The 27,039-nt window shown below is 36.9% G+C and overlaps 1 protein-coding gene across 10 annotated transcripts in view; it reads right to left on the bottom strand.

Annotated features, from left to right (window-relative positions):
- Positions 1–3,245: 3,245 nt before the first annotated feature.
- Positions 3,246–27,039, bottom strand: part of ZNF782 (zinc finger protein 782) — a 57,657-nt gene continuing 33,863 nt past the window's right edge. For 8 of the 10 annotated variants that reach the window (XM_021064572.2, XM_084979689.1, XM_084979687.1 and 5 more), the window contains 2 exons: positions 12,700–12,795; positions 3,246–7,513 (listed from right to left, as the gene is read on the bottom strand). In XM_021064572.2, the coding sequence (XP_020920231.2) occupies positions 5,652–7,513; positions 12,700–12,795 (1,958 nt within the window). In that variant the 3' untranslated portion in view covers positions 3,246–5,651. The remainder of the gene's footprint in view (positions 7,514–12,699; positions 12,796–27,039) is intronic. The other 2 variants (XM_084979692.1, XM_084979688.1) reach the window with 1 other exon arrangement.

Below are 27,039 nucleotides of genomic sequence, written 5' to 3'. Positions count from 1 at the left end.
TTTTCCAAGGATAAGTCACCAAAATACATGAAGCAAACTGGCAAAATAAAGGCCTGAAACCCTCACTCCCATTTTAAATATAATATGTAGATATAAAGCATTAATGTAGGGAATAAGGGTTTCACAATTAAAATCAATGGCAACTTAATGGTTTCTGGAACATACTTATGTACTGTGGATTCCATCTTTTACCTATAATCTTCTATACCTGTTTTCCTATGTCTTGTGACTACTGTCTGCTTTTGTGCTATTCTAATAACTTTGATATGAAAATAAATACTGTCAAATAAAAGTTGTTTTTGGCTCATCACTCCATTTGATTTCACCTCACCTACTGCTGAAGCATTTACAAGTACAGTCATTCCCACACCACTGATGGCAGTTAAATTTTTCTTAAGAATACGGAGGGGCCTCTGAGAATTCAGCTCAATCTTGTCTCAAGGTCCTGTCAAAATTCTCCCTGACCCAGAAGATGAATTCTCAAATTCTGGCCTAAGTCATGCCCCCATGAACTCTGTACAATGGCAGGAGACCATCTACTACTTGAAACAGTGATTTTTTTAAGGTTTTAACACACCTATGGGGATGATATTCCTCATTGAGTTTACCATGATGTGAGTCCATTATGCAGGAGAACTCAGGATGCAGTTCCTGGCTTAAAAGGCATCATCAGTGGGTCCCACCTGAAATCACCTCCAGTATAGTAAGCAAACAGTGGCCATTGAAAGGGGTGTGTGTGTGTGTGTGTGTGTGTGAGTGTGTGCACGCACGTGCACATGCATGTTTGTTAGTCCCATCTTGAAGCATGACTTCTCTCTAGAATATTTACACATGTGGTGTGGAACTTCTACCCTGGAAGGACCTGGAAGAGAGAACCCAAGTGACAATACTCCAGTTTAGTTTGGACTTTAAAAAGCTTCCATCAGAGAGAACCTCTGGCAGGTGACAGGAGAGGTTGAATAATGGGGGGCGATTTCTGCTGTCTTTGTGGAAAAGCAATTTCTTGGAAACTGGACACTTAGAAAATGTTTGGGGCTGAGGCATGTCAACCAGCATGTAGACCACAGTCTTCCAAAATTTTAGGAATGGTGTCAGATAGAGAAAAGACTCTGAGAGTGTGAGAAACTCCCACCTACCCATCATATCAAGGCTGAATCTCCTTTAGGCCTAATTTATTATTTTATCGTCAGTTATAATCTGGCTTCATGCTCTTTAAGGATAGAGCAGACCATTAGTATAATGGAATGTTCTATATAGATTGTGGTAGTGTTTACAAAGGTGTATAAATTTTCAAAATGCATTAAAAGGCACCAAAAATACATATATGAATTATACATTAATACAGTTGATTTTTGATTTTTAATTATTTACAGACACTTACTTTGATTTTTTTTTTTTTTTGTCTTTTGTTGTTGTTGTTGTTGTTGTTGTTGCTATTTCTTGGGCCGCTCCCGCGGCATATGGAGGTTCCCAGCCTAGGGGTCGAATCGGAGCTGTAGCCACCGGCCTAAGCCAGAGCCACAGCAACGCGGGATCCGAGCCGCGTCTGCAACCTACACCACAGCTCACGGCAACGCCAGATCGTTAACCCACTGAGCAAGGGCAGGGACTGAACCCGCAACCTCATGGTTCCTAGTCGGATTCGTTAACCACTGCGCCACGACGGGAACTCCTGATTTTTAATAACAGTAGTAAAATAGATAATGGTTAGTAATTACTTATTGCTCATTTACTCTGTGCCATTGTTTTAAGTAACTGACATAGGTTAACTCAGAAAATGCCTCCAAGAAGGACTGTAGGTAATTGCTGTCATATGCATCTCTCACAAATGAGGAGACTGAGGGACACCAAGGAGAACTGCCTTGCCCAAGGTCACACAGCCATATGGAAGGGGGAAGGGAATAAATACTCAAGTAGTGAAGTCAATAAGCCATGTGGCAAAATCAGAATCTGGGTCTCACAATATACTGGGGATTCAAAATTCACTTTTATAATTCTAAAAATTTTAGTTCTAACTTTGGGCTATTATGAGTAAAGAGTCTATGGACATTTTTATATAATTCTTTTTAAAAATTTTATTTTTTGATTTTGTTTGTTTTTTTTTTTTTTTTGTCTTTTGTCTTTTGTTGTTGTTGTTGTTGCTATTTCTTGGGCTGCTCCGGCGGCATATGGAGGTTCCCAGGCTAGGGGCAGATTCGGAGCTGTAGCCACCGGCCTACGCCAGAGCCACAGCAACGTGGGATCCGAGCCGCGTCTGCAACCTACACCACAGCTCACGGCAACGCCGGATCGTTAACCCACTGAGCAGGGGCAGGGACCGAACCCGCAACCTCATGGTTCCTAGTCGGATTCGTTAACCACTGCGCCACGACGGGAACTCCAGATTTTGTTTTTATACAATTATTTGTTTTCCTGGGAGTAAATATCTAGAATTGAAATTGTTGATTTTAGGTAAGATATCATTATCTTTACAAGGAACCATCAAATAGATTTTAGTGCTATTGAAGGTTTAATTTGTACTTCCCTGATGACTAAAGTTTTAGACATTTTTCCTAGTACTTAGTGGTTATCTGTATATTTTCTTTTGTGAAATGCCTGTTTTAATCTTTTTCCTTTTCCCTCACTTAAACTCTGTATTATTATTGCATCATGAATATTCTTTACATATTGTAAATGCACACCTTTTGATAGATATATCTAATAGAAACATCTTCCCCCAGCATGTGATTTTACTGTTTCCATTAGAAAATCTTGAAAAGCAGACATTTTTAAATTTCATAAATTCCAACTTATCTTTTTCACTTTTATGTTTTATACGCTTGTGTTACATCTTAAAAATGTGTGTGCCTCGGAGTTCCCATTGTGGCTCAGTGGTTAACGAATCCGACTAGGAACCATGAGGTTGTGGGTTCGATCTCTGGCCTTGCTCAGTGGGTTAAGGATCCAGCGTTGCCGTGAGCTGTGGTGTGGGTCGTAGACAAGGCTCGGATCCTGCGTTGCTGTGGCTGTGTCAGAGGCTGGCGGCTATGGCTCCAATTGGACCCCTAGCCTGGGAACCTCCATATGCCGCAGGAGCGGCCCAAGAAATGGCAAAAAAAAAAAAAAAAAAAAAAAAAAAGTGTGTGCCTCTAAGCAGTTTTTGTTTCCTAACAGAAATGTTGTACTGCTGGCTATTTGGTTTAGGTTTGTGATTTATTTTGAATAAATCTTTAATTAGGTATAAACATCAAGGTGCACTTAAAATATATGAATATCCAATTATTTTAATCACCATTTTTGAAAAAAAATATTTTTTTTCCCATCAAATTGCCCTGGAATATACACCAAAAATCAACTAACAACTTTCAGTTACAGTTCAGATCATTAGAGAACAGGAAAGAGCATTGCTCCTATTCTTAAAACATGAAAACAGCTGCGAAGACTATACATTAACAACTTTTCTTGAATACATCACATTCATCAGGTTACAGGGCAAACAAAACAAACAAACAAACAAAAACAGCCCAAAGTCTGGTGAGCTAGGTGGCTGCAGCGTGAAACAGTAGCCCAAGCAGTTGCTTAACTGAGACAAAGAATACCAAATGTCATATAAAGTGATTGTAATGTAAAAGCTAAACAACATGCAAGATCAGCTGGGTTATTTCAGCAGAGAGATGGAAAGAGTTTAAATGCTAGAAATAAAAAACATACAATAAATGAAGAATGCCTTCAAAGGGCTCATCAGTATACTTGATACCACTGAGAAAATATTTAGTGACATTGAAGAGAGAGAGAGAGAACACAGACGTAGCATTTATATACATTTCTATCTGTATATGCTTCAATATGGTATTTCTATTAGTGACCCAGAGATGATATAATAGTACACAGAAAATGTTGTTTGACTTTGTTGGAAAAAGACAGCTTAGTAACAATGGCCTTTCCTATATGCCTGTGTCAGGAGGCAGCAGGAGAAAGGCAATGTGGTATAGAATTCTGAATTTTCAGATACTTTCTTTAAAAGATTTGTTATTAATACACACGGGGCAAATCATACCAGAGTAGTTACCAAGTAAGGGGTACATAACTCTATTATAATGCAGTTGAGTTCCAATACACGCAAAACAAACACCTAAGTGGCACACATATAAAAACTTACATGGACGAACAACAGAGAGAGAACTCAGAAAATATTCACATACATTCAATATTGTGCAGTTTATGCAATTTATTTCTTGTTTTTTAAAGCTTCCTAGTCTAGTGAATGTTCACGAACCAATATTGTTATATTTCATTAAATGTTTTAATATAACATGTGAAACAATAGTTTTGATATAACACAAAGGCTATTTTTACCTTTCTCAAATTGATAAAACTGTCCCTTATAACAAACTCTGAGGGATATTAAAGTTTCATGACTTGTTGAAAGCTTTCACACATTCACAACTCAATTATCAGATATTTATGACAGCTCATTTTCTGGGTAAAGGATTACCTACATATGTTGAAATATCAGATTATCTTTCCCTGATATTTACCTAAGGGGGAAGAGTTGTGGATAAAAATTATGGTCATTCAGGATGCTGTCTGAGGTTTCTCCTGTGTTATGTTTCTGATATACATTGAGTTCATGTGCCCACAGAAATCATATTCATAGGTTTTGTTAACTAAGGGTGGGTAAGTATATGTCAGTATTAAGTACACCCCAAACCTATAGAAGCTCAGCAGAGAACAAGTTTATTTCATTATGGCAAAAATCTGTGAACATGTAGGAGAAACTTTCATTCAACAGTCACTCTTTGGTCCTATTTTTTTCTATTTTGTACTCTTTCATCTTCTGTGCATGAGCCCCTTGGTTTTGCTGGGGGTAACATTCACTCCATTCTAAGGGATAGGAGAAAATATAAAGACTTCAAGAGATGTATTTAGTAAGAGTTGTCATTGGTTAAAAATATGATCTCATATTTTTAACTATCACTATCCAGACATTAAAAATATGATCTCATCTGGATGGCAGGGTAGTTGAGAAATTTAGACTAGGTGTGGCATGAGGGAGAAGAGGAAATGGTTCCTGAACAATTAATAGTCATTACATGTCATAACGATATGTTGTTACCCTCTGTTAGTTAAATAAAGATGTGACTTATAGTTAAGATTCCCCACATCTATAACCTTGATTTTGTCTCTGCTGATATACTGTGAGGTCTCTACCGTTATGTATTTTCTGCTTTACTGAGAAAGCTGGATTTTAGCTAAAGGTTATCACATATTTATTACATTCTCAGTCTTCTCACTGTTAGATTTCTCTGCTGATGAATGAATTTTGATTGCTGGCACAGTTTACACATTTTCATTACATTCCCAGAGTTCTTCTGCAGTGTTAGTTTTTTGAGGATTAAATGTATGAAGTATTTCTTGTATTCATTATCTTTTTAGAGTTTCTTTGCTGAATTGAGTTCTCTGATGTACAATGAGGACTGCACCCAGGATGAAACAGCCCATATGAAATGTATTCCAAGAATTTCTCTCTTGTGTTAAGTTCTCTGATGTTTAGTGAAAGCTGGTATCATCCAGACGAAATTCCAAGTGTTTTATTCTATTCATAGGGGCTCTCTCCTATGTATTTTATTTTGTATTGTGAGACTTGATTTCCATTCATTACATTTATATGTTTAATTCCCCATGTGGGATTTCTGATGTTCTCTAAGGCTTGATTTCTGGCTGAAAGTTTTCTCACATTTATCACATTTATAGGGTTTCTCCCCAGTGTGAGTCCTCTGATGTACACTGAGGTTTGATTTCTGGCTAAAAGCTTCTCCACAGTGATTACAATTATAAGGTTTCTCTCCTGTGTGAATTCTCTGATGTTTTCTTAGGACTGACCTCTCAATGAAAGCTTTGCCACATTCATTACATTCATAGGGTTTCTCCCCTGTGTGAGTTCTCTGATGTCCTCTGAGATTTGATTTCTGCCTGAAAGTTTTTCCACACTCATCACATTTATAGGGTTTCTCCCCCGTGTGAGTTCTGTGATGCACTCGGAGATTTGATTTCTGCCTAAAAGCTTCTCCACAATGATTACATTTATAGGGTTTTTCCCCTGTGTGAATTCTATGATGTCCCCTGAGTTGTGATTTCTGACCAAAAGCTTTCCCACATTGATTACATTTATAGGGCTTCTCCCCTGTATGAGTTCTATGATGCTTTTTCAGACCTGATTTCAGTTTGAAAGCCTTCCCACATTCATCGCATTTATATGGTCTTTCTCCTGTGTGAGTTCTCTGATGATTCCTTAGGCCTGACAAATGGCTGAATGATTTTCCACATTCACTACATTCAAAGGGTTTCTCCCCTGTGTGCGTCCTCTGATGTACTATGAGAATTGATTTATAGTTGAAAGACTTCCCACATTCATTACATCCAAAAGGTTTCTCTCCTGTGTGAATTCTCTGATGTATTCTTAGGCCTGACTTTGCACTGAAGGTTTTCTCACATCCATCACATTTATAGGGTTTCTCTCCTGTGTGAGTTCTCTGATGTTTTCTTAGGCGTGACTTCTCACTGAAAGCTTTCCCACATTCATGACATTCATAGGGTTTCTCTGTATGACTTTTCGGAAGCTGAATCAGGCGTGAAGTCATAGTGCAGGATTTTCCGCGTTCATTACATTCACAGGGTTTCACTGTTATTGGAGTTCTGTGATGTACACTGAAAGTTGACTGGTAACCTAATGTCTCTGTACATGTGTCATAGTCAGAGGATTGGTCTATTGCATGAATTTGTTGGAGCACTGGGAGGGCTGAATTATGGCTGAAATTCTTTCCATATTCAAAGGGTTTCACCCCTAAATTAATCTTTTGCTGTTCTCTAATGTGTAATTTTTGGCTGAAAGATTTCCCTTCTGTGTCTGTCCTTTGAGTGTTCCTACTGAAATTATTTCCGTTTTCAGTACATTCGTATTTACTAAACTCATAGTGACTCTTCTCCTCTGGATGATTGCTCTGAGATACTATCAAGGTTGATTTATCACATTGATTTTCCCCAAATTTATTAAATTTATAAGATTTCACTTTGGGGTGGGTACTCTTAGGTGTAGCAATGGTAGTCTTTTCAAGAAAATCTCTCCCACATTCATTATATTTAAAAGCTTGCCGCAAAGTCTGAATTGTCTGATGCTGAATAACTTTGTCTTTATGTCTGGAGGCTTTCACACTGCTAGTATAAGCAAAAGATTTCTCTCCAGTATTAGTTCTGCCATCCTTAACACTGAGGAGCAACTTCTCACATACATGAGTTTTCTTTCTTGAAAACTGACAGTGTGGGGCCAATGAGTTGCGAAGAAAGTAAGTAGACCCTGTACTGTCAAATTTACAGGGCATTGTGTTTGCAGGAAAAATGTTTATTTCCAGATTACATGGTTTTCCTGAAATTTCCTGCTCTGTAGTCAATGATTTGTTGGTGAATAAAACTTGCTTCAAATGTTTGCCGTGGTTTTCTAGGCTCCTTTCTAAGAGTTCATCAGGTTGGGATTCTTCTAAAAATAAGAAAATTTAAAATATTTTATGATGTTTAATACATTTATTATGGATTGAAATTTATATATATGCCCCATTATGTATCTGACTCCTTGGTTTCTGGCTTAGTTCCTCCAAAATAATTTCAAGTGTATGTTCTCTTTTTGTTGTTAAACTTTTTGTAGTGGAAAGAGCGGAGTCTAGAAACGAAGATACATACATATTTGATATCTTAAAGTTTAATTCTTAAAACCAGGTACAGAAGAGGATATAAAGGAAAGGAACAATTAAGAAAGGAGAATATATTTAAGAGAGTTGGATCCTAGGAACAGACAAATTGGAATGAATTCAACAAAGATCTTGCACTAGTAGATAATAAAAAATATCAATCAAGAATTGCTTTCACTGTCTTTACCTGAGATAGAGTTTGCATTAGGGAAGAACACCAGAGTCTACATTCATAGTCAAATATAGCTAAAAATGATAACTGTTAGTCTATATGATTATAACTGGAGCTCCATTTTTTCCATTCAACACATTGACACTAAAATAAATTTATCATGGCACCAACTGTCTCACGTTGGAAGAAACAGAAACAGAAACATAAGAGTATCAGTGGAAATGAAAAAAAACTGGTGAGAGTCAAAGCAATTTTTCCACCTATTTTGGAGTCATCTCTCTTTCTCGGTTTTGGTACCTTGGTATTATATCAAGGTTGTTCAACAGAGAATCCTTTTTAATCATCAAAATCTTAACTTCTCTATTTTCAATTTTTCCCAAACTGGTCTTGCCCCTGTCCAATACTTAATTCTATTTTCCTGCATATCTAGTTTAAATTCACTGTAAGAATCTTAAGGATCATATGTTTCAAACTGGCTCTAGACACTTTACAAATATTCTTCTCTTTTTATGCTTTTTTTAGGGCCATACCCGCGCCGTATGGAGGTCCCCACGCTAAGGGTCCAATCGGAGTTACAGCTGCTGGCCTACATCACAGCCACAGCAACACAGGATCAGAGCCACATCTGTGACCTACACCACAGCTCATGGCAATGCCAGATCCTTAACCCACTGAGTGAGGCCAGGGACTGAACCCACAACCTCCTGGTTCCTAGTCGGATTCGTTTCTGCTGTGCCAAGATGGGAACTCCTACAAGTATTCTTTACATTTATTTATTATAAATTTCTTGTTCATGTTTGACTGCTATTATCCTCCTGCTACCCACACTCCATGCAAAAATGTAAGGCCTATGCTAAAAATATTTGAAGGCTTTGGATATATTATATTAGATACCAAGAGATGAAAGATTAAAGTGATGTAATTCAGGAAAAGAAAGTTATATGCTAACTAAATGCTCATTATATATTCTAGCTACCAATCCACTAGTACATGGTATTTTTTGTTCTAATCTTGACAGGGCTATCAGTCCTCATTAAATGGTTCATTTCCAACAATAACTTTATACTCACATCCTTTCCCTAAATTATCCTCCACTCTAGCCTTAGAACTATTTAGAATCTAGATGCCCTTCAGGCAGAGCAAAGCTATTTTCCCAGGTCTTACAACAAAAAAGGCTTGTAATATCCTCTCAAAATTTAAGCAACATTTATTTTAAAATATGAAAAAAGTTACCACCTATATCACTCATTTTAACAAGGGATATGTAGAGAGCACCCATGTATGTGACTCACAATTTTTAAAGTAAATGAAGTCACTGAAATCAGGAGGAACCTTAAAATGGATGGCAAAGTCATAGTTAAATGAGCAGCATTTTCTTTTTCTTGGTTTACTCAAAATAACGGCTCTCCTTTAAATCAATGGCACCTTATGTAATGCAAAACATATTTTATGCAGTTTGCTCACCCTTCCAAAACAAAACCCTTGCTGTGATATCCTTTGGATCTCTCTGTAATATAAATTCAGTTAGTGGTCCATAAAAGACACTGTGCCTCAGAATTACCTAGAGGATTCTTTCACACATAAGGATTCAGATCCAAATACCAACCTACATCCAATAATTAAAAAGTCTCAGAACTTTGTGGATAGTATTTTCTGAGTAAGTCAGTATGAAATCTCTCTCTACCTGGCTTTGGAATCAGCCTACGATGTTATTAAAAATATTTATATGATGAATACCAGAAAGGAAGAGTAAAACAGAGATTATTCTTTTGGGGAGATTATAATCCCGATGAGGAAAGGAGCTCATGCAGCAACTGTCTGGCAGAGAATCTCATCTTCTTTTGATACATCCATTAAATGGGTTTTAAGAGTTCACAGAAGCAAGAGATAAAGCATAAGCTAAAGTATTCCAAGATTGTATTATAGAAGTAGGAGTCTGAGCCCAAACTTAAAATGAGTAATAGTGCTTTCTTCCCATTTTCTAGCTGAGGTTAGCAATTTTATTTGCTTCTATTTCAAGAACCACCTTTTGGCTTTATAATTTATACTATTATCTTCATTACACCCTTTTCTTTGCTAAGGTTTCTTTAAAAACTTTATTGCTTAAAAAAATAAGTATATGAGGATAAAAATGTTTCCTCTAAGTTTTACTTCATCCATAGCACAAAGGGTCTAAAAACATGGTTTTCATTAAAAAAATCTGGATAGTAGACAATTCTAATTTATTCTTTGATAAAATAGTTTTTAAAGGTCAATATCTTTTTTTTGTTTGTTTGTTTTCTTGTCTTTTTAGGGCTGCACCCATGAACATGGAGGTTCCCAGGATAGGGGTTGAATCGGAGCTGTAGCTGCTGGCCTATGCCAGAGCCACAGCAATGCCAGATCCAAGCCATGTCTGTGACCTACACCACAGCTCACGGCAACGCCTGAGCCTTAACCCACTGAGCGAGGCTGGGGATCAAACCTGCAACCTCACGGTTCCTAGTTAGATTTGTTTCCACTGTGCCATGACGGGAACTCCATGTATCCATTATTAATTTTAAGATAGAGGGATTTAACTTTTTGTCATATTGTTTGCAATAGTATTATTTAACAATAACATCTTTATTTTGTAGAATGTATTGATATTTGCCTAAAATATTTTTATGTTTTTGTCAATGTTCCAAGATAATTTAAAAGGAGGTTTACTTGGAGAGTTCTCTTGTGGTGCAGCAGGTTAAGGATCTGGCATCACTGCAGCAGCTTGGGTCACTGCTCTTGCACAAATTCGATCCCTAGCCCGGGAATATCTGCATGCTGCAAGTGTGGCCAAAAACCAAAACAAACAAACAAAAGTTTATTCGTCTTCAGAACAGTTATGTAGTGTCTTTGTATAGCTTTGTTTTCAAACATAGTAGATTCATTTTATAAAATATGGAATTTATAATTTCTATACCAGAGATTGGTAAAACTTTTTCTATAAAAGGCCAGAGAGTAAATGTTTTAGGCTTTGCCAGTTATTCAGTCTCTATTGCAACTACTCAACTATGCCTTTTAGTGTGAATATATAAACAAATGGATGTGGCTGTGTTCCAATAAATGCTTCTTTAATAAAACAAGCAGTAGGCAGGATTTGACTGGCAGGCTATAGTTTGCTAAGCACTATTCTAGAGTCCACAGGCTGTGGAATGAAATCAGAGAGGGAGATTAAGGGTGACTATATCTAATGTGTTCCTATTTCCCCTTACAACTCTTGCAGTTTTTTGTTTTATGAATCTTGCTGGTAATTTCTTTGGTGACTAATATTTAAAACTTTTAAATATCCTTTAAAAATTATCTTCTTTAGCATCCTCAAAATGTCCTTTTTCTCACCTGTTTCTGATCTGAGTTGAACCTTAAGTATTAATTAGATAAACACTGAGTTGTTTTTATATTTATTGACTTAATTCATGACTGAATTTTCAAACTTCCTAAATTATTTTTTGGGTATATCTCTGATAAAATATGACAGCATGGGAGTTCCTGTTTTGGCTCAGCGAGTTATGAACTCGACTAGTACCCAAGAGGATATAGGTTCTATCCCTGGCCTCGCTCAGTGGGTTAAGGATCCAGCATTGCTGTGAGCTGAGGCATAAGTCACAGATCTTGCCGTGGCTGTGGTGTAGGCTGGCAACTGCAGCTCTGATGAAACCTGCTAGCCTGGGAACTGTCATATCACAAGTGTGGCTCTGAAAAGCAAAAAAAAAAAAAAAAAAAAAAAAAAGACAGTATTTTCCTCTCACTGGGTATATTTAATTCATTTACACTGGCAGTTGATATGGCAGATATGTCTGTCTTATTCCATGTCATATAGTGTGTCTGCATAGCTTTTGTTCAGGAAATATTTAACACAGCAGGCCCGAGACTGCCACCCTTAGAAAGACCTACTTACAAGATTAGCCCTTGGCTGGCATATGGGAACTTAGATTTCACAGTGGTTCCCAGGATTCCCAGAACTTTAAAAACTCCTTCCAGTGAAAACTCTGGGCCCCTCATCTCTAACGAGCTTTCCAGGGTGACATTTCACATGTCCTTAGAACTACTGCTGGAGGTCTTGGAAGCTTGCACCTGGCTTTCTCTTGACCTTGTTCCATGCACCTTTTCTCTTTGCTGATTTTTCTTTGTATCATTTCACTATATGATACAAAGTCATGAGTATGCCTATATTCTGAGTCCTCCAGGTGAATTAATGTATCTAATGGTGATCAGGGGACCCTTGATATAGCTTTATAAGAAACTTTTCTAGTAACAGGTCTGTTCTCTTTGCTCTGTCAAATGTATTTAACTTCTAACAATTAGGAAGGATGCAGTTTGCTCCAGTTGTTATCCTTTCTAACAACGCTATGTAATTCCTTAATCATCTACTTATTTAGATTGTCTCTAGTAGTTTATTATTGTTCTATAATGTTAAAAGTAATGGTTTATTTCTCTCTCAGTTTACTCTCAGTTTTAGTTGTTTTATTAATTTTTCTTAGTTTTTATCTTTTTACTGTTAAATATACATCCATTACTTAATTTTTCAGCTTCAGCTTAGCTCCCGTCTTTTATTTTTTTTCCTTTTTTTTATAGCTCCCGTCTTTTAAAGATGAGAATATTAACATGCTGACATTCCATTCCTTTCATCAGTTGTCCCCCTTCCACATTTTATTAGATCTATTATTTTTAAAATTTCAAGTGTAAAAGCCTCTAAAAGAAGAGTGCAGAAAAACATTTCAAATTGCTCACTTTTAGCTGATCACTTTGGATCTAATTTTCCTGGATGCCTTCTGCCAGTATTCAATAACTCACCTGGGGAACGCCTTTTTACAAATTCTTTCTCTAATAACCACGGATCATCCCCTTGTTCCAACATGAAGATCAGTTCTGGTTTTGTAAAGCAGTACCCTGTAAATGGGAAATACTTTAGTACTTGAGTTAGCTGCACAGGTTTCACTGTTTCTGAATGTGCAGAGAGGTACAGCTTTAGAAGTGGCACACTGGGGATGCTTGCTACAACTTTTTCTAGGGGCGGGGAATGACAACAAAAAACATTTGTTACACTCATAAGGGATCATCCTTCTTAAACTCTTGAGTCACAAGCCTAAATAACATTAAGTTCTAAAATGGTCAATGTCTGTGCTTTGAAAGAGATCTCACAGGGACAGATTTCATATCTGGCCATAATGGAGTAAAAGGAACTAATTTACCCCTCCATATCAGACATCTAAAAACCATACAAATTATTTGAAATAATTTTAGAAAACAGACAGAACAGACAGGGAGACTTGGAATAAACAAATGAGGTGAGCCCTGTGAATACTGCTGAGTTTGCAATCCATAGCACAAAAAGGGACCACCAAAACAGGGCCTGGCTGACTCAGTCATTTAAGGCAACAGAACTGGATTTTAAGGAAGCCATGAAAACTAGGATTTGTAAGATAAAATATAAGAGAAGAAAGAGCTATACTGATACAGAGTCTTGGAGATCTGCAGAAGGATCTCCTAAGTACCAACTTTTGAAAGCACTTGAGGTTGGAGAAAGACCAGTGAAAAACACGTAGACTGAAACATCACTTAAACACACAGAGAGGTGGGACGCTTCTGTTTCTACTAGCCAGGGTAAAAAAACTTCCTAATCTATGGCTAATTGGTTAGAATAAGCAGAGGGTATTTACTGCCTTAGTGGAGGAGCCAAATTAGTCCTAGACTAAAATGAGCTCCGAATCCAATATAACAAAGCTTAAAGCAAACCTTGAAAGGATCATATTAACCCATATTAATTCTCACTTTCAGAACTCTCTTAAAAATAGTAAATTGTCTTTTAAAATAACAACAATGGGAATTCCCGTTGTGGCTCAGTGGGTTAAGAACATGACTAGTATCCAGGAGGATGCAGGTTCAATTCCTGGCCTCACTCAGTAGGTTAAGGATCCGGTGTTGCTGTGAGCTGTGGTGTAGGTCACAGACACGGCTTAGATCTGACGTTGCTCTGGTGGTGGTGTAGGCCAGCAGCTATAGCTCCTATTTGACCCCTAACCTGGGAACTTCCACATTCTATGGGTGCAGTCTTAAAAAGCAAAAAATAAATAAATAAAAAAGAGAGCAAATGAACCTACATCAAAAAAATAAAATAACAACATAGTACTATGACAATATACATAGTACTATACAATATACATAGTATTGTGATCATACTACTATGATCACAATAACACTGCCAAAGATGGAAGGTAAAAAATGGAAAATTATTGTAAGATTCTTAAAATATATATGGCATAATAAGTTAGTAGTTGAAGGTAAACCATAACAAGTTAGAGATATATACTGTAAATGCTAAAGGAACCTCCTAATCACAGAAAAGAGGCACACCCAATAAACCATTACATAGATGTCATGAAATCATTAAAAATACAGATCCTTTGGAGTTGTTTGGTGGCCTAGTAGGCTAAGGATCCAGTGTTGTCACTGATGTGGCTTGGGTCACTGCGATGGCACAGTTCGATCCCTGGCCTGGGAATGCCTACATTGCTGTGGGTGTGGCCCCCCAAAATTTAAAAAACATAAATGTTTTACTTAGAATACCTTAAAATTCACAGGAAAGTTGCAGAGAAGGAATTCCTGTATAAACTGCAAACTATTTATCCTACTGTTGACATTTTATATTACTAGATTTGTATACCTATTAATACTAGATTTGTATACCTATTAATATTAATTATTATTAAATAGAATTTATACTTTATTCAGATTTTCTTGTGCTTTTTAACCTAATCATTTTTTTTCCTGTTCCACAATTCCATCCAGGATACCACATTACATTTAGTTATTATGTCTCTTTAGCCTCCTCTAGACTGTTAAGGGATAATTTTTTTTTCTTAAATAATCTTGACAGTTTAGAGGACTCTGTAAAAAGGTCCTTCAGTTTCTGTTTGTCCAATGTTTTTCTCATAGCTGAAAAATGGGTTTATATTTTTCAGAGAAACACCCCAGAGGGAAAACACCCCTCCCATTCCGGAAAATGGTAGACTCTGGTTTAAAAACAAAAAGTACTTGCTACTCTGGCTGATACATTCCCATGAGTCTTCAATGGATTAAAATGTATCATGAGTTTCAGCTGCAAATTATTACAAAACTTGCACAATCTAATCACTTGGTGCTCAGAAAAGATCTCAATATCCTAAAAACTCGCTGAAATGAACAGGCTAATTCTCCAATTCTGACAGAAGAAAAACGTTAAGTGACCGACTCTTACGGTTTGGGGCTAAAACGGAAGGTGTGGTTGACGGAAGGTTGACGGGGTGTGCAGCTGATTCGCGGTAGAGAAATCTCCCCTCTGTGTATCTACCACACCAGCAAAAAAAGCTTATAAAAAATTAAACTAAATATACATGGCAGTGTGGGGGGGTGTTCTTACCCCCCCCCCCCGCTTCTTACCCTATCTTATCAGGTACATGCTATCAATATGACTTATCATTGATGATAACCTGGCTGAGGTAGTGTCTGCCAGGGATGTCCCACCCCTACCCTCAACTATCCGCCCTGCACTCTTTAGAAGGAAATCACTAGGCACAGACCACTAAAGGGGTGGGGAGTTATATTCCACCTCCTTGAAGGTGGAGTCACTACATATTAATCACTAGTACTAATTACATACTAATTACACAAATTGCTAGTATTTTGTGTCAGACATTTTTCTGTCCTCTCGCATTAACTTATTCACTTACTTAATCACTTTTATCAGTATGCACTCATAGGTAGTTTATATGTTGGGTTATAAACAAATACTTTATTATTTTTTTGCTCAAATTGATGCAGCTTTACCTGTTGGGATCTCTTTCAGTCTGGCTCCTTGTGTTCTTTGACATATTCCCAAAGTTCTGTTTTTTTGAGTATTTCCTTATGTTCCTCCACACTCATCTTGTGTGTTCCACACCCTAGTCCTAACACCAGCCACTGCTCCAAGGAACTGTGGTTCCTTTTATGGGACAATTGTACTAGCAGCTACTTGTAGATCTATTTCATTTTCTTTATAATTTTGTTTTGGAAGACAATGGGTTTGACCATTTGACCATTTCATCTAGGTTATCCAACCTGCTGGCACATAATTACTCAAGGTAGTCTCAGGATTATTTTATTTCTGTCAAATTGGTAGTACTGCCCCAATTTCACTTTTGCTTTTAGTAATTTGAGCCTTCTTTTTTTCTTATTCAATATAGCTAAGGTTTGTGAATTCTGTTACTTTGTAAAAGAACCAATTTTTGTTTTCATTGATTTTCTCTATTGTTTTACTATTCTTTGTCTTTTTCTAATCTCTATTATGTTCTTCCTTCTGCTAGTTTTAGGTTTATGTTGCTCCTCTTTCTCTAGTTCCTTAAAGTGTAAAAGTAGGTTATTGATTTGAGGTCTTTTTTCTTGTTCAATATATGTGTTGACAGCTACAAATTCCCATCTTAGTGTGACATTCACCACATCCCATATGTTTTGGTATATTGTGTTAACATTTTTACTCTCTCAAGGTATTTTCTAATTTCCCTTGTGATTTCTTTGACTCATGATTTTCTATATAATTAAGACATTTCATTTTCCTTCTGGTAATGATCTCTTAGTTTCATTAATTGTGATTGGAACAGATAGTATGTATGACTTAATCTTTTAAAATGTGTTAAAACTTGTGGTCTATCCTGGAGAATTATCCATGTGCACTTAAAAAAATGTGTAATCTACTGAACTTGGGTGGAGTCTTCTAAATGTCTGTTGGGTTCCATTGGTTTATGGTGTTGTTCAAGTCCTTTATTTTTGTCGGGTTGTTTACTCCATTACTGAAAGTGAAATACTTTAGGGTTTATTACTGTAGAACTGTATGCTTCTCCCCTCAATTCTGTCTTCATATATCTCAAGGCTCTGATGTTTGGCACATATATGATTATGCATTTTTTGGTGGATTGGCACTTTTATCAATATATAATGTCCTTTTTTGTCCCTTGTAACAGTTAATTAAACTTAAAAGTTTCTGCACAGCAAAGGAAACCCTAAACAAAATGAAAAAACCCACAGAATGGGAGAAAATCTTTGCCGAGTGAATCAACTGACAAGGCATTAATCTCCAAAATTTATAAACACCTCCTACTGCTCAATACCAAAAACAAACAAACAACCCCATCCAAAAATGGTCAGAAGATCTAAACAGACAGTTCTCCAAAGAAGACATATGGATGGCCAAAAAAACACATGAAAAGATGTTCAACATCACTCATTATTAGAGAAATGTAAATCAAAACCACGATGAGGTACCACCTTACACCAGTCAGAATGGCCATCATCAAAAAGTCTACAAACAATAAGTGCTGAAGAGGGTGTGGAGAAAAAGGAACCCTATGACACTGTTGGTGGGATTGTAAATTAGTGCAACCACTGTGGAAAACAGTATGGCGAGTCCTCAGAAAACTAAAAATAGAACTACCATTTGATCCAGCAATCCCACTCCTGGGCATCTATCCAGAGAAAACCACGACTTGCAAAGACACATGTACACCGATGTTCATTGCAGCACTCTTTTCAATAGCCAAGACATGGAAACAACCTAAATGTCCATCGACAGAGGAGTGGATCAAGAAGATGTGGTACACACATATAGACAATGGAATGTTAGCCATTAAAAGGAATGAAATACCGGCATTTTTAGCAACATGGATGGACCTAGAAATTATCATGCTGAGTGAAGTCAGTCAGACAATGAGACATCAACATCAAATGCTTTCACTGACATGTGGAATCTGAAAAAAGGACAGAATGGACTTCTTTGCAGAACAGATACTGACTCACAGACTTTGAAAAACTTATGGTTTCTTAAGTCTATTTTGACTGATAGTATAACCACTCCTACTGTTTTTTGTTTACTATTTGCATAGAAAATCTTTTCCCATCTTCAACCTATTTGTGTTTTTAGATCTAAATTAAGATGTAGAAGACATCATAGATTTGGATCATGCTTTGTTTTGTTTTGAATTCATCTTGGCAATCTCGATCTTTTGACAGAATTTAATCCATTTACACTTAAAGTACTTCCTGACAAGGAATGACTTACTTCTGTCACTTTGCTACTAGCTTTACATAGCTAAGGTAGTGTGTATCAGGGATGTCCACTGTAAAGTTATTTCCTACCCTCATCCCCCAACTACCCTCTCCACTCTTTAGAAGGAAATCATTAGGAACAAGCATTAAAGGGGAGAAGTATAGCTTCTTTGCCCTCATTTCCTCCATTGCTGGCATCATTTGTGTTTAGATAAATTTTTTTGCCCTGGTACATTTTGATTTCCTTCTCATTTTTGTTTGTGAATATTCTGTAGATTTTTTGTGGTTATCATGGAGGTAATATATAACATCTAGTGATAACAATTTAAATTGATGTCAAATTAACTTTAATCATAAAAAACTCTATAGCTTTGTCCTCTATTTTTATATAATTGAGCTCACAAATTATATCTGTAAACACTGTGAGCCCAGTAAAATAGATCTATAATTTTTATGTACTTGTTACATTTTGTAGAAAATAAAAAGTGGAGCTTACAACAAAGTTAAAATAATACTGGCTTATACATTTGTCCATGCATTTGCCTTTACTAGAGATGCTAGATGATGACTAACATGCTAGATCTAGCATCCTTTTATTTCAACCTGAAATAAATTTAATATTTCCTGTAGAACAGATCTAGTGGTAATGAACTCCCTTTGATTTTGCTTATCTGAGATGAATCCAATTGTGATTAATTTCAATTGTCTTATCTTCTAGTTCATTGATTCTTTTTTTGGCCTGCTGTTGTCTCTTGTTGAAGTCCCTGTGAATTTTTCATTTCAGATATTATACTTTTCAACTGCAGATTTTCTGTTTGGTTCCTTTTAATTTTTTCCATCTCTCTCTCTCTCTTTTTTTTTTTTTTGCTACTCTAATTTTACTTATATATTATTTTCTTGATGTCCTTTCTTTTCCCATGTTTTCTCTTAGCTCCTTGGTCATATTTAAGACAGTTGTCTTAGTGTTTGCCCAGCAAGTCTATGTCTGGGTCACTCAAAGATGGTTTTTTCTGTCAAAGAATCTTACACCCTTCAATGAGCCATATTTTCCCATTTCTTTGTATATCTTGTGATATTTTGCTGAACATTGGGCATTTGATTATTATAAAATGGCAACTCTGGAAATCAGGTTTTCTTCTTCTCCTGGGTTTGCTGTTTTTATGTTTTGAATTGTTGGAAGCTATAGTAGTCCAACTGTTTTGGGAATTTTCCAAACTATCTTTGCAAAGTCAATTGCATGTAGTGTGCGATCACTGATGTCTCTGTTCCTTTAGTTCATAGTGTTTTTATTTTTAAAAAATGTTTTTCCTTTTTCTTTTTAGGGCTGCACCTGTGGCATATGGAATTTCCCAGGCTAGGGGTCTGTATCACAGCCACAGCAACGCCAGATCTGACCCATGACTGCAACCTATGCTGCAGTTCACAACAATGTCAGATCCTTAACCCACTGTGAGATGCTGGGAGCTGTTCATGAAGGTCTGCCTGCTGACAAAGTCCAGGAGACTGAGAACCCCAGACTGCACAGCATGTCTGGGAAAGCGATGGTCCTGCTGCTTCTTCACTGCCTGCTTATGCTATTAATAAAAACTGCGGGAGCTGGGAAATTGCTGCTAAATAAAATTTCCTGAAAAAAGACCCCAGGGAGGGTAAATGTCGGGGCCTAGTGCTTACCCACAAATTCTTACTATCCCCTTGTTCTATGATCATCATCCACTTCTGAGTTTCCTCCCTTTTGTCCAAAGAGACCGTAATAGAATGCTTTCATGTTTGGATTATTATTGTTTAACCTGTGAAAGAACCCTGGAGGCATAATAGAGGCTTGAGGCACAGGTCTCTCCATGCTCCAACAGGTAGTTCTTTTCTATGCTAGGGACTAGTTGATGAATAGGGTAGATACTGGGCCTTAGTTATAGAAAAACTTGTGCGGTTTGCACCATGTAATTGAATACAGGTCAGGAAATTACCTACTCTCAGTCAATTGTATATTGCTATGCCCGGCCTATTGGCCCAACCTCAAGGAGTGTCAATGCTGTGGTTTCTAGTTCTATAAGAATCAAAATAACCTTTGAGATATATGATTAACCTTTACTAATAGAATATAGTTTGGCCTTAGGTTTTAGACACATAAAATATTCTTAATTATAAAGTTAATAAGTTCATATTTTGGCTACCCACAAAATTAGACCATTAACATGAGTACATTTAATTCTAAAAAGTCAAGTGGAAAGCTCAAAAAAGAACATTGTTTGTGTTCACAAATGTACCTGGTCATGTACTGGGTCATAAGGTAACATTTGACGGAGTGGAAAGTTAAAAAATATCACCAGATGTATGATGCATGACGTATGCCAAAGGAAAATAAAAATTGTATATAAGCTTGGTTAATTCAATCAATAAACGAGCCATCCTGCATAAACGCCAGGCCTGTGTCCATTCTTTTGCCGATGCTGCTCATCCTTCAGGAGGCCCTGGTTCGGCTGGAGCGGGACTCCAGCAGTGAGAGGCCAAGGATTGAACCCATGTCCTTTGGATACTAGGTGAGTTCATTACTGCTGAGCCACAACGGGGACTCTCCATTTTTTAAAAAAATTTTACTGGAGTAAAGTTAACTTACAATGAATGTTGTGTTAGTTCCAGGTGTACAGCAAGGTCATTTACACATATATACATGCATCCATTTCTTTTTAGATTCTTTTCCCATATAGGTTATTTCCCTGTGCTACATTTTCCTTGTCACGTATTTATTTTATCTACAGTAGTGTGTATATGTTAATCCAAAACTCCTAACTTATCCCTCCCCACAACATTTCCCCTTTAGTAACCATAAGTTTGGTTTCAAAATCTTTCAAGAGGCTGTTTCTGTTTTGTGAATAAGTTCTCCTGTATTATTTTTTAAATTAGATTCCACATGTTAGTGATCCCTTAGGACAGGGTCTTTCTCTGATTTACTTCACTCAGTAGGATCATTTCTATCCATGTTGCTGCAAATGGCAGTATTTCATTCTTTTTTATGGCTGAGTAATATTCCATTGTGTATTTGCACCACATCTTCTTAATCCATTCATCAATCAATGGCCATTTAAGTTTTTTCCATATTCTGGCTATGGTAAATAGTGCTGCAATGAACACTGAGGTGCATATCTTCTTTCAAATTATGGTTTTCTCTGGACAGATGCTGGGGAGTGGGATTGCTAGATCATATAGTAGTTTTTTATTTTTAAAGGAAATTCTTATTTTATTTATGTATATATATTGACTTCTTACACAATAAACATTCCTGTTCTCCTAATGGTTTGTTCTATATACTGGAATGGCCTAGGAAATGCATTGCCTGATTTTGATTTTATTGTATACTTTTAAAAGAGAACGTGGGAACAGAGAGAAGTGTCATAAACTCCTTGGGGTTCACTGTGTACAACACTCCTCTGACTCAAGGTTCATCCAGACTTTTGGGAAGTTTCAATGCTGAGGGGAGACTAGGGGAGCCCATCCTACTCCACAGGGAGAATTCTATAGTTCTATCACAGTGCTTTAGCTAAAGTATATGATTCAAACTAAAGAAAGTTTCAACTTAACATCTAAATATTTAAATGGTAGCATTTCAGCAACAAATAAGCTCAGAGTGCTCATTTCAGAAGTAAAATTAAAGAACTATTGCTCTGATGTCTGAGAGTCAAGCTGTTGTTCTTAGCAGTGCTCCACTTCCAGGCATGGGCAGACACATGAGGTTGCAGTGGCTCCTTGGCAGCACCATTCACCAGGGCATCATCCTCTGGGAGGGGGGTAACAGCACCAAAGCATCTTTGCTGGTAACATAAGCCAGACATCAGAGGAGTTCCTGTCATTGATATATCAGTAGCAGTTCCAAATGCAGCTAATAAAATAACCCTTAAAAGTTAAGATAATGCTGATAAACAGAAGAAGAATAAGGATCAAACAGGTAGGATTCACCAACATGTTACTGTCTTTGTAAGGAAAATTAGGAGGCAGCTATCATGTATTCCTGAATGGAGTTTGGATAAACAAGCACACTGACTGCAACAAGGATATTCAGGACAAAATCAAAGGTCTGGTAACAGAAGGATGGGATGATCCAGGCTCTGTGTGTGTTGCTTAAGTAGTCACTGTACAGATTAGGATCACAAGAAGAGAAATTGCAATAGCAATGCACATGTTGGCATCATCTATGAACTCAAAGTCACCTCCTAGTTCAGAGCTTGAAAAGTGATACTGATCGTGATCAGCCATGATGCTCAGCAGAATCAACAGCACCACTGAACTGATCAGGATGACCTGGCAGCAGCTATTGGAGTAGAACTGTGTTCAGGGGGCCACAATCTTCATCACTCTGGCTGCCAGCACAATGGCATGAGTGCACGCCTAGGTTTTTAGGAGCTTTGACCGTGTTGTTCAGGGCTGTGCTTTGGCTGCTGCAGGCTCCCCTGCCACTCCTGCTCTGGGTCCTCATTGGCTGTCCACTGGCCCTCAGCCTGCTCCTCCCTTGAGAGAACTTCAAGTGGCCCCATATGGTAGTTCTCTATTTAGTTTTTTAAGGAATCTCCATAGTGGTTGCATGAATTTACATTCTCAACAACAGTGTAGGAGTGTTCCCTTTTCTCCATACCCTCTCCAGCATTTATTGTTTGTAGACACTTTGATGATAGCCATTCTGAGTGGTGTGAGGTGATACCTGATTGCAGTTTTGATTTGCATTTCTCTAATAATTAGTGATGTTGAGTGTGGGGAGCCGAGGAGATGCAGGGACTCAAAAAAAAAAAAAAAAAAGGACCTTGCCTGATGACAGAAAAACCTGAAAGCAGGTTCCTAACCAAGGAAGGGAGCTCACCTGAACGGTACATGCCGAAGGTGGGCCTCTGGACAGGATAAAAGCCTGCCTGAATGATGCATGCTGAAGGTGGGCTTCTGGTCAGGATGAAAGCCTGCCTGTACGGTACAAGCCGAGGACAGGCCTCAGGTTATACAGCTCTCGTATTGATGCTGAGGGAAGAATTGGGGCTTTCCTGGGAAAACAATTTCCATGTTTGCGCCGGAGAACATGGATTGTTTCTCGGGTGACCTAGTCTTTTCTGTTGTTTTATCTGTTATTCAGTTTTCCTCAGTCTTTCCTGATTATTTGCTTTATTATTCTTATTTCCCATTTTTATTTTCCTGTGATTTGTGATTTAACAAAATTACAATAATAATATAATATGAATTTCATTCTAAAGACTTTCCCCTATTTAAATCCAACTTTATTAAAAACATAGTGTTTATCTACTAACTAGTTATACAGTAAACTTTAGAGTTAGGATTTTAATGAGGTTCATAGAAGTTAGACATATATTATTCATGATCAAAAGAAACCCAGCTGTGAGTTTTGTCCTTGATGTTAGAAACTTTTAGCAGTAGCTAGCTAAGTTGATTTGTATTTTCTCACACTGTCTTCCTGCCAAGGACACTTTGAAGATAGACACTAGTTTGAAAATGAGATTTTTTGTGTTGGTAACTTCTTCAGTTTGTGGGAATTGGCTGGCCATGAGATGGTTTGTGCCGGGTCTCCTCTTTCCCACATGATATGCTGTGCCTGTTTGTCCTTGAATTGTGCTCACTAAATTTAGTTAAACTAAAGATTTTAAAACATGGTGTATTGCTACTGTACCGTGTGATCAAAAAACAAAGCCTAATGGTTAACCAATGTACTTTTAACACTATGATGTAATCTGTAGTGAAAAATTGTCTATATAATTAACCACTTATGCCAGTAAAATTTGAGCAGTCCAACGCCCTGAAAGAAGGGACAAAGAGTCTGTCTCCATTCTTTCGCCAATGCTGTCCATCTCCTATCGGGATGTATATACCATGGCTGCCGGACCCAGTTGCTGGAGCTAGCCTCTGGCAGTTGAGCATCGTTTCATGGGCTTATTGGCCATATGTGTTCTTTGGAGAAATGTCTATTTAGATCTTCTGACCATGCTTTAATTCAAGGCTTTTTTTCGATATAAATGTGTATGCAATATTTGTTATTTTGGGATTATTCTCTTGTCAATTCATTAGCAAAGATGTTCTCCCATTCTATGGGTTGTCTTTTCATTTTGTTTATGGTTTCCTTTGCTGTGCAAAATATTTTAAGTTTAATTAGGTCCTGTTCACTTTTGCTTTTATTTTATTATAGGAGACAAATCCAAAAAGATATTGCTGTGATTTATGTCAAAGAGTGTTCTGCCTATGTTTTCCTCTATGAGTTTTATAGTATCCAGCCTTATATTTAGGTCATTAATACATTTTCAGTTTATTTTTGTGTTTGGTATAAAAAAAAGTTCTAATTTCATTCTTTACATGTAGCAGTTCAGTTTTCCCAACACTACTTAATGAAGAGACTATTTTCTCCATTGTATATTCTTGCCTTCTTTATCATAGATTAACTGACCATACTGCATGGACTTATTTCTGGACTCTCTATCCTGTTCCACTGATCTACATTTGTTTTTGTGCCAGTACCATACTGTTTTGATGGCTGTGGCTTTGCACTATAATCTGAAGTTGAGGAGAGACTGATTCCTCAAGCTCCATTTTTCTTTCTCAGGATTGTTCTGGCTATTTGGGTCTTTTGTATTCTCATACAAAGTTAAAAAGGTTTTGTTCTAGTTCTGTGAAAAACGTTATTGGTAATTTGATAGGGATTGCATTGAATCTGTAGATTACCTTGGGTAGTATAATCATATTGACAATATTGATTCTTCCAATCTAAGAACATGGTATATCTTTCCATCTGTTTGTGCCATCTTTGATTTCCGCCATTTGTGTCTTACAGTTTCCAGAATTCAGGTCTTTTGCCTCTTTAGGTAGGTTTATTCCTAGGTATTTTATTCTCTTTGATGCCATGGTAAATAGGATGCTTCCTTAATTTCCTTTTCTGATCTTTCATTGTTAGTGTATAGGAATGCAAGAGGTTACCAATTCACTGATGAGCTTAACTAGTTTTCTGGTAGCTTTAGGATTTTCTATGTGTAGTATCATGTTGTTTGCAAACAATTTTTACTTCTTTCCCAATTTGGATTCCGTTTATTTCTTTTTCTTCTCCAACTGCTGTGGCTAGGACTTCCAAAACTATGTTGAATAAAAGTGGCAAGAATGGACATCTTTGTCTTGTTCCTGATCTTAGAGGAAATGGTTTCAATGTTTCACCATTGAGAATGATGTTCACAGTGGGTTTGTCACATATGGCCCTTATTATGATGAGATAGTTTCTCTCTATGCCCACTTTCTGGAGTTTTTTTTTAAAAATTAGAATTGGATGTTGGATTTTGTCAAAAGCCTTTTCTGCATCTATTGAGATGATCATGTGGATTTATTCAGTTTGTTAATGTGGTATGTCAGACTCACTGATTTGCAGATATTGAAGAGTCCTTGCATCACTGAGATAAATCCCACTTGATCAGGGGGTACAATCTTTTAAATGTATTGTTGGATTTGGTTTGCAGGTACTTTGTTGAGGATTTTCGCATTTATGTACATCAGTGATATAGGCCCATAATTTTCTTTTCTTGCAATATCTTTGCATAGTTTTGGTATCAGGGTGATAGTGGCCTCATAGAATGAATTTGGGAATGTTCTGGAATAGTTTCAGAAGGATAGGTGTTAACTCGTCTCTAAATGTTTGATAGATCTACCTGTGAAGCCATCTGGTCCTGGACTTTTGATTGCTGCAATTTTTAAAATCACAGTTTCAATTTCAGTACTTGTGATTAGTCTGTTCATCTTTTCTATTTCTTCCTGGTTCAGTCTTGGAAGATTGTACCTTTATACAAAACTTTCCTGGAAAAAGATACATGCAGCCCTATGTTCACTGCAGCACTATTCACAATAGCCAAGACATGCAAACAACCTAAATGTCCATCCACAAATGAATGGATTAAGAAGTTGTGGTATATACACAAAATGGAATACTACTCATCCATAAAAAGAACAAAATAATGCCATTTGCAGCAACATGGATGGAACTAGAGAGTCTCATACTAAGTGACGTAAGTCAGAAAGAGAAAGACAAAAACCATATGATATCACTTATATCTGGAATCTAATATATGGCAAAAATGAGCCTTTCCCCAGGAAAAAAAACCTCACAGACTTGGAAAGCAGACTCACAAGTTGCCAAGGGGGAGGGGGAAGGGGAGGGAGTGGGATGGACTGAGAATTTGGGGTTACTAGATGCAAACTATTGCATTTGGAGTTGATAAGCAATGAGATCCTGCTATATATATATAGCACAGGGAACTGTATCTAGTCACTTATGATGGAACATGATGGAGGATAATGTGAGAAAAAGAATGTGTATATATATGTGACTGGGTCACTCTGCTGCACAGTAGAAATTGATGGAACACCATAAACCAAGCATAATGGAAAAATTAAAAATGATTTTAAAAAAGACTGTATCTTTCTAATAATTAGTCCATTTCTTCTAGGTTGTCCATTTTATTGGCATATAGTTGCATGTAGTAGTTTATGATCCTTTGTATTCTTGCTATGTTTGTTTAAAAGTCTACATTTTCATTTCTGATTTTATTGATTTGAGCCTTTTCCCCCTTTTTTTCTTGATGAGTCTTGCTAAAGATTAATCAATTTTGCTTATCTTTTCAGAATCAGCTATTAGTTTCATTGATCTTTTCTATTGTTTTCTTTGTCTCTATATCATTTATTTCTGCTCTGATCTTTATCATTACTTTCTTTCTACTAACTTTGGGTTTTGTTTATTCTTCTTTCTCTAGTTGCTTTAGGTATAAGGTTAGGTTTATTTGGGATTTTTCTTTTGAATTGTCATGTTTTTATTTTCTCTAGGTATTTTTTGATTTCCTCTGATTTTTTTTCAGTGATCCATTGGTTGTTTAGCAGCCTATTCTTTAGCATCCACATGTTTGTGCTTTTTGCATTTTTTTTTCTTGTAGTTGATTTCTACTCTCACAGTGTTGTTGGAAAAAAAGCTTGGTATGACTTCAGTTTTCTTAAATTTACTGAGGCTTGGTATATGGCCCAAGAAGTGATCTTCCTGGAGAAGGTTCCATGTGCATTTGAACATAA

The sequence above is a fragment of the Sus scrofa genome, chromosome 10 (genome assembly GCF_054392235.1).
Source record: "Sus scrofa isolate SSC_HxYL_T2T_F1_AM1 chromosome 10, Sscrofa_HxYL_maternal_Yorkshire_Landrace_v2.0, whole genome shotgun sequence".
NCBI classification, from domain to species: Eukaryota; Metazoa; Chordata; class Mammalia; order Artiodactyla; family Suidae; genus Sus; species Sus scrofa.
The sequence above is the reverse complement of the archived record's forward strand: the minus strand, read 5'-3'. Positions and strand labels throughout refer to the sequence as shown.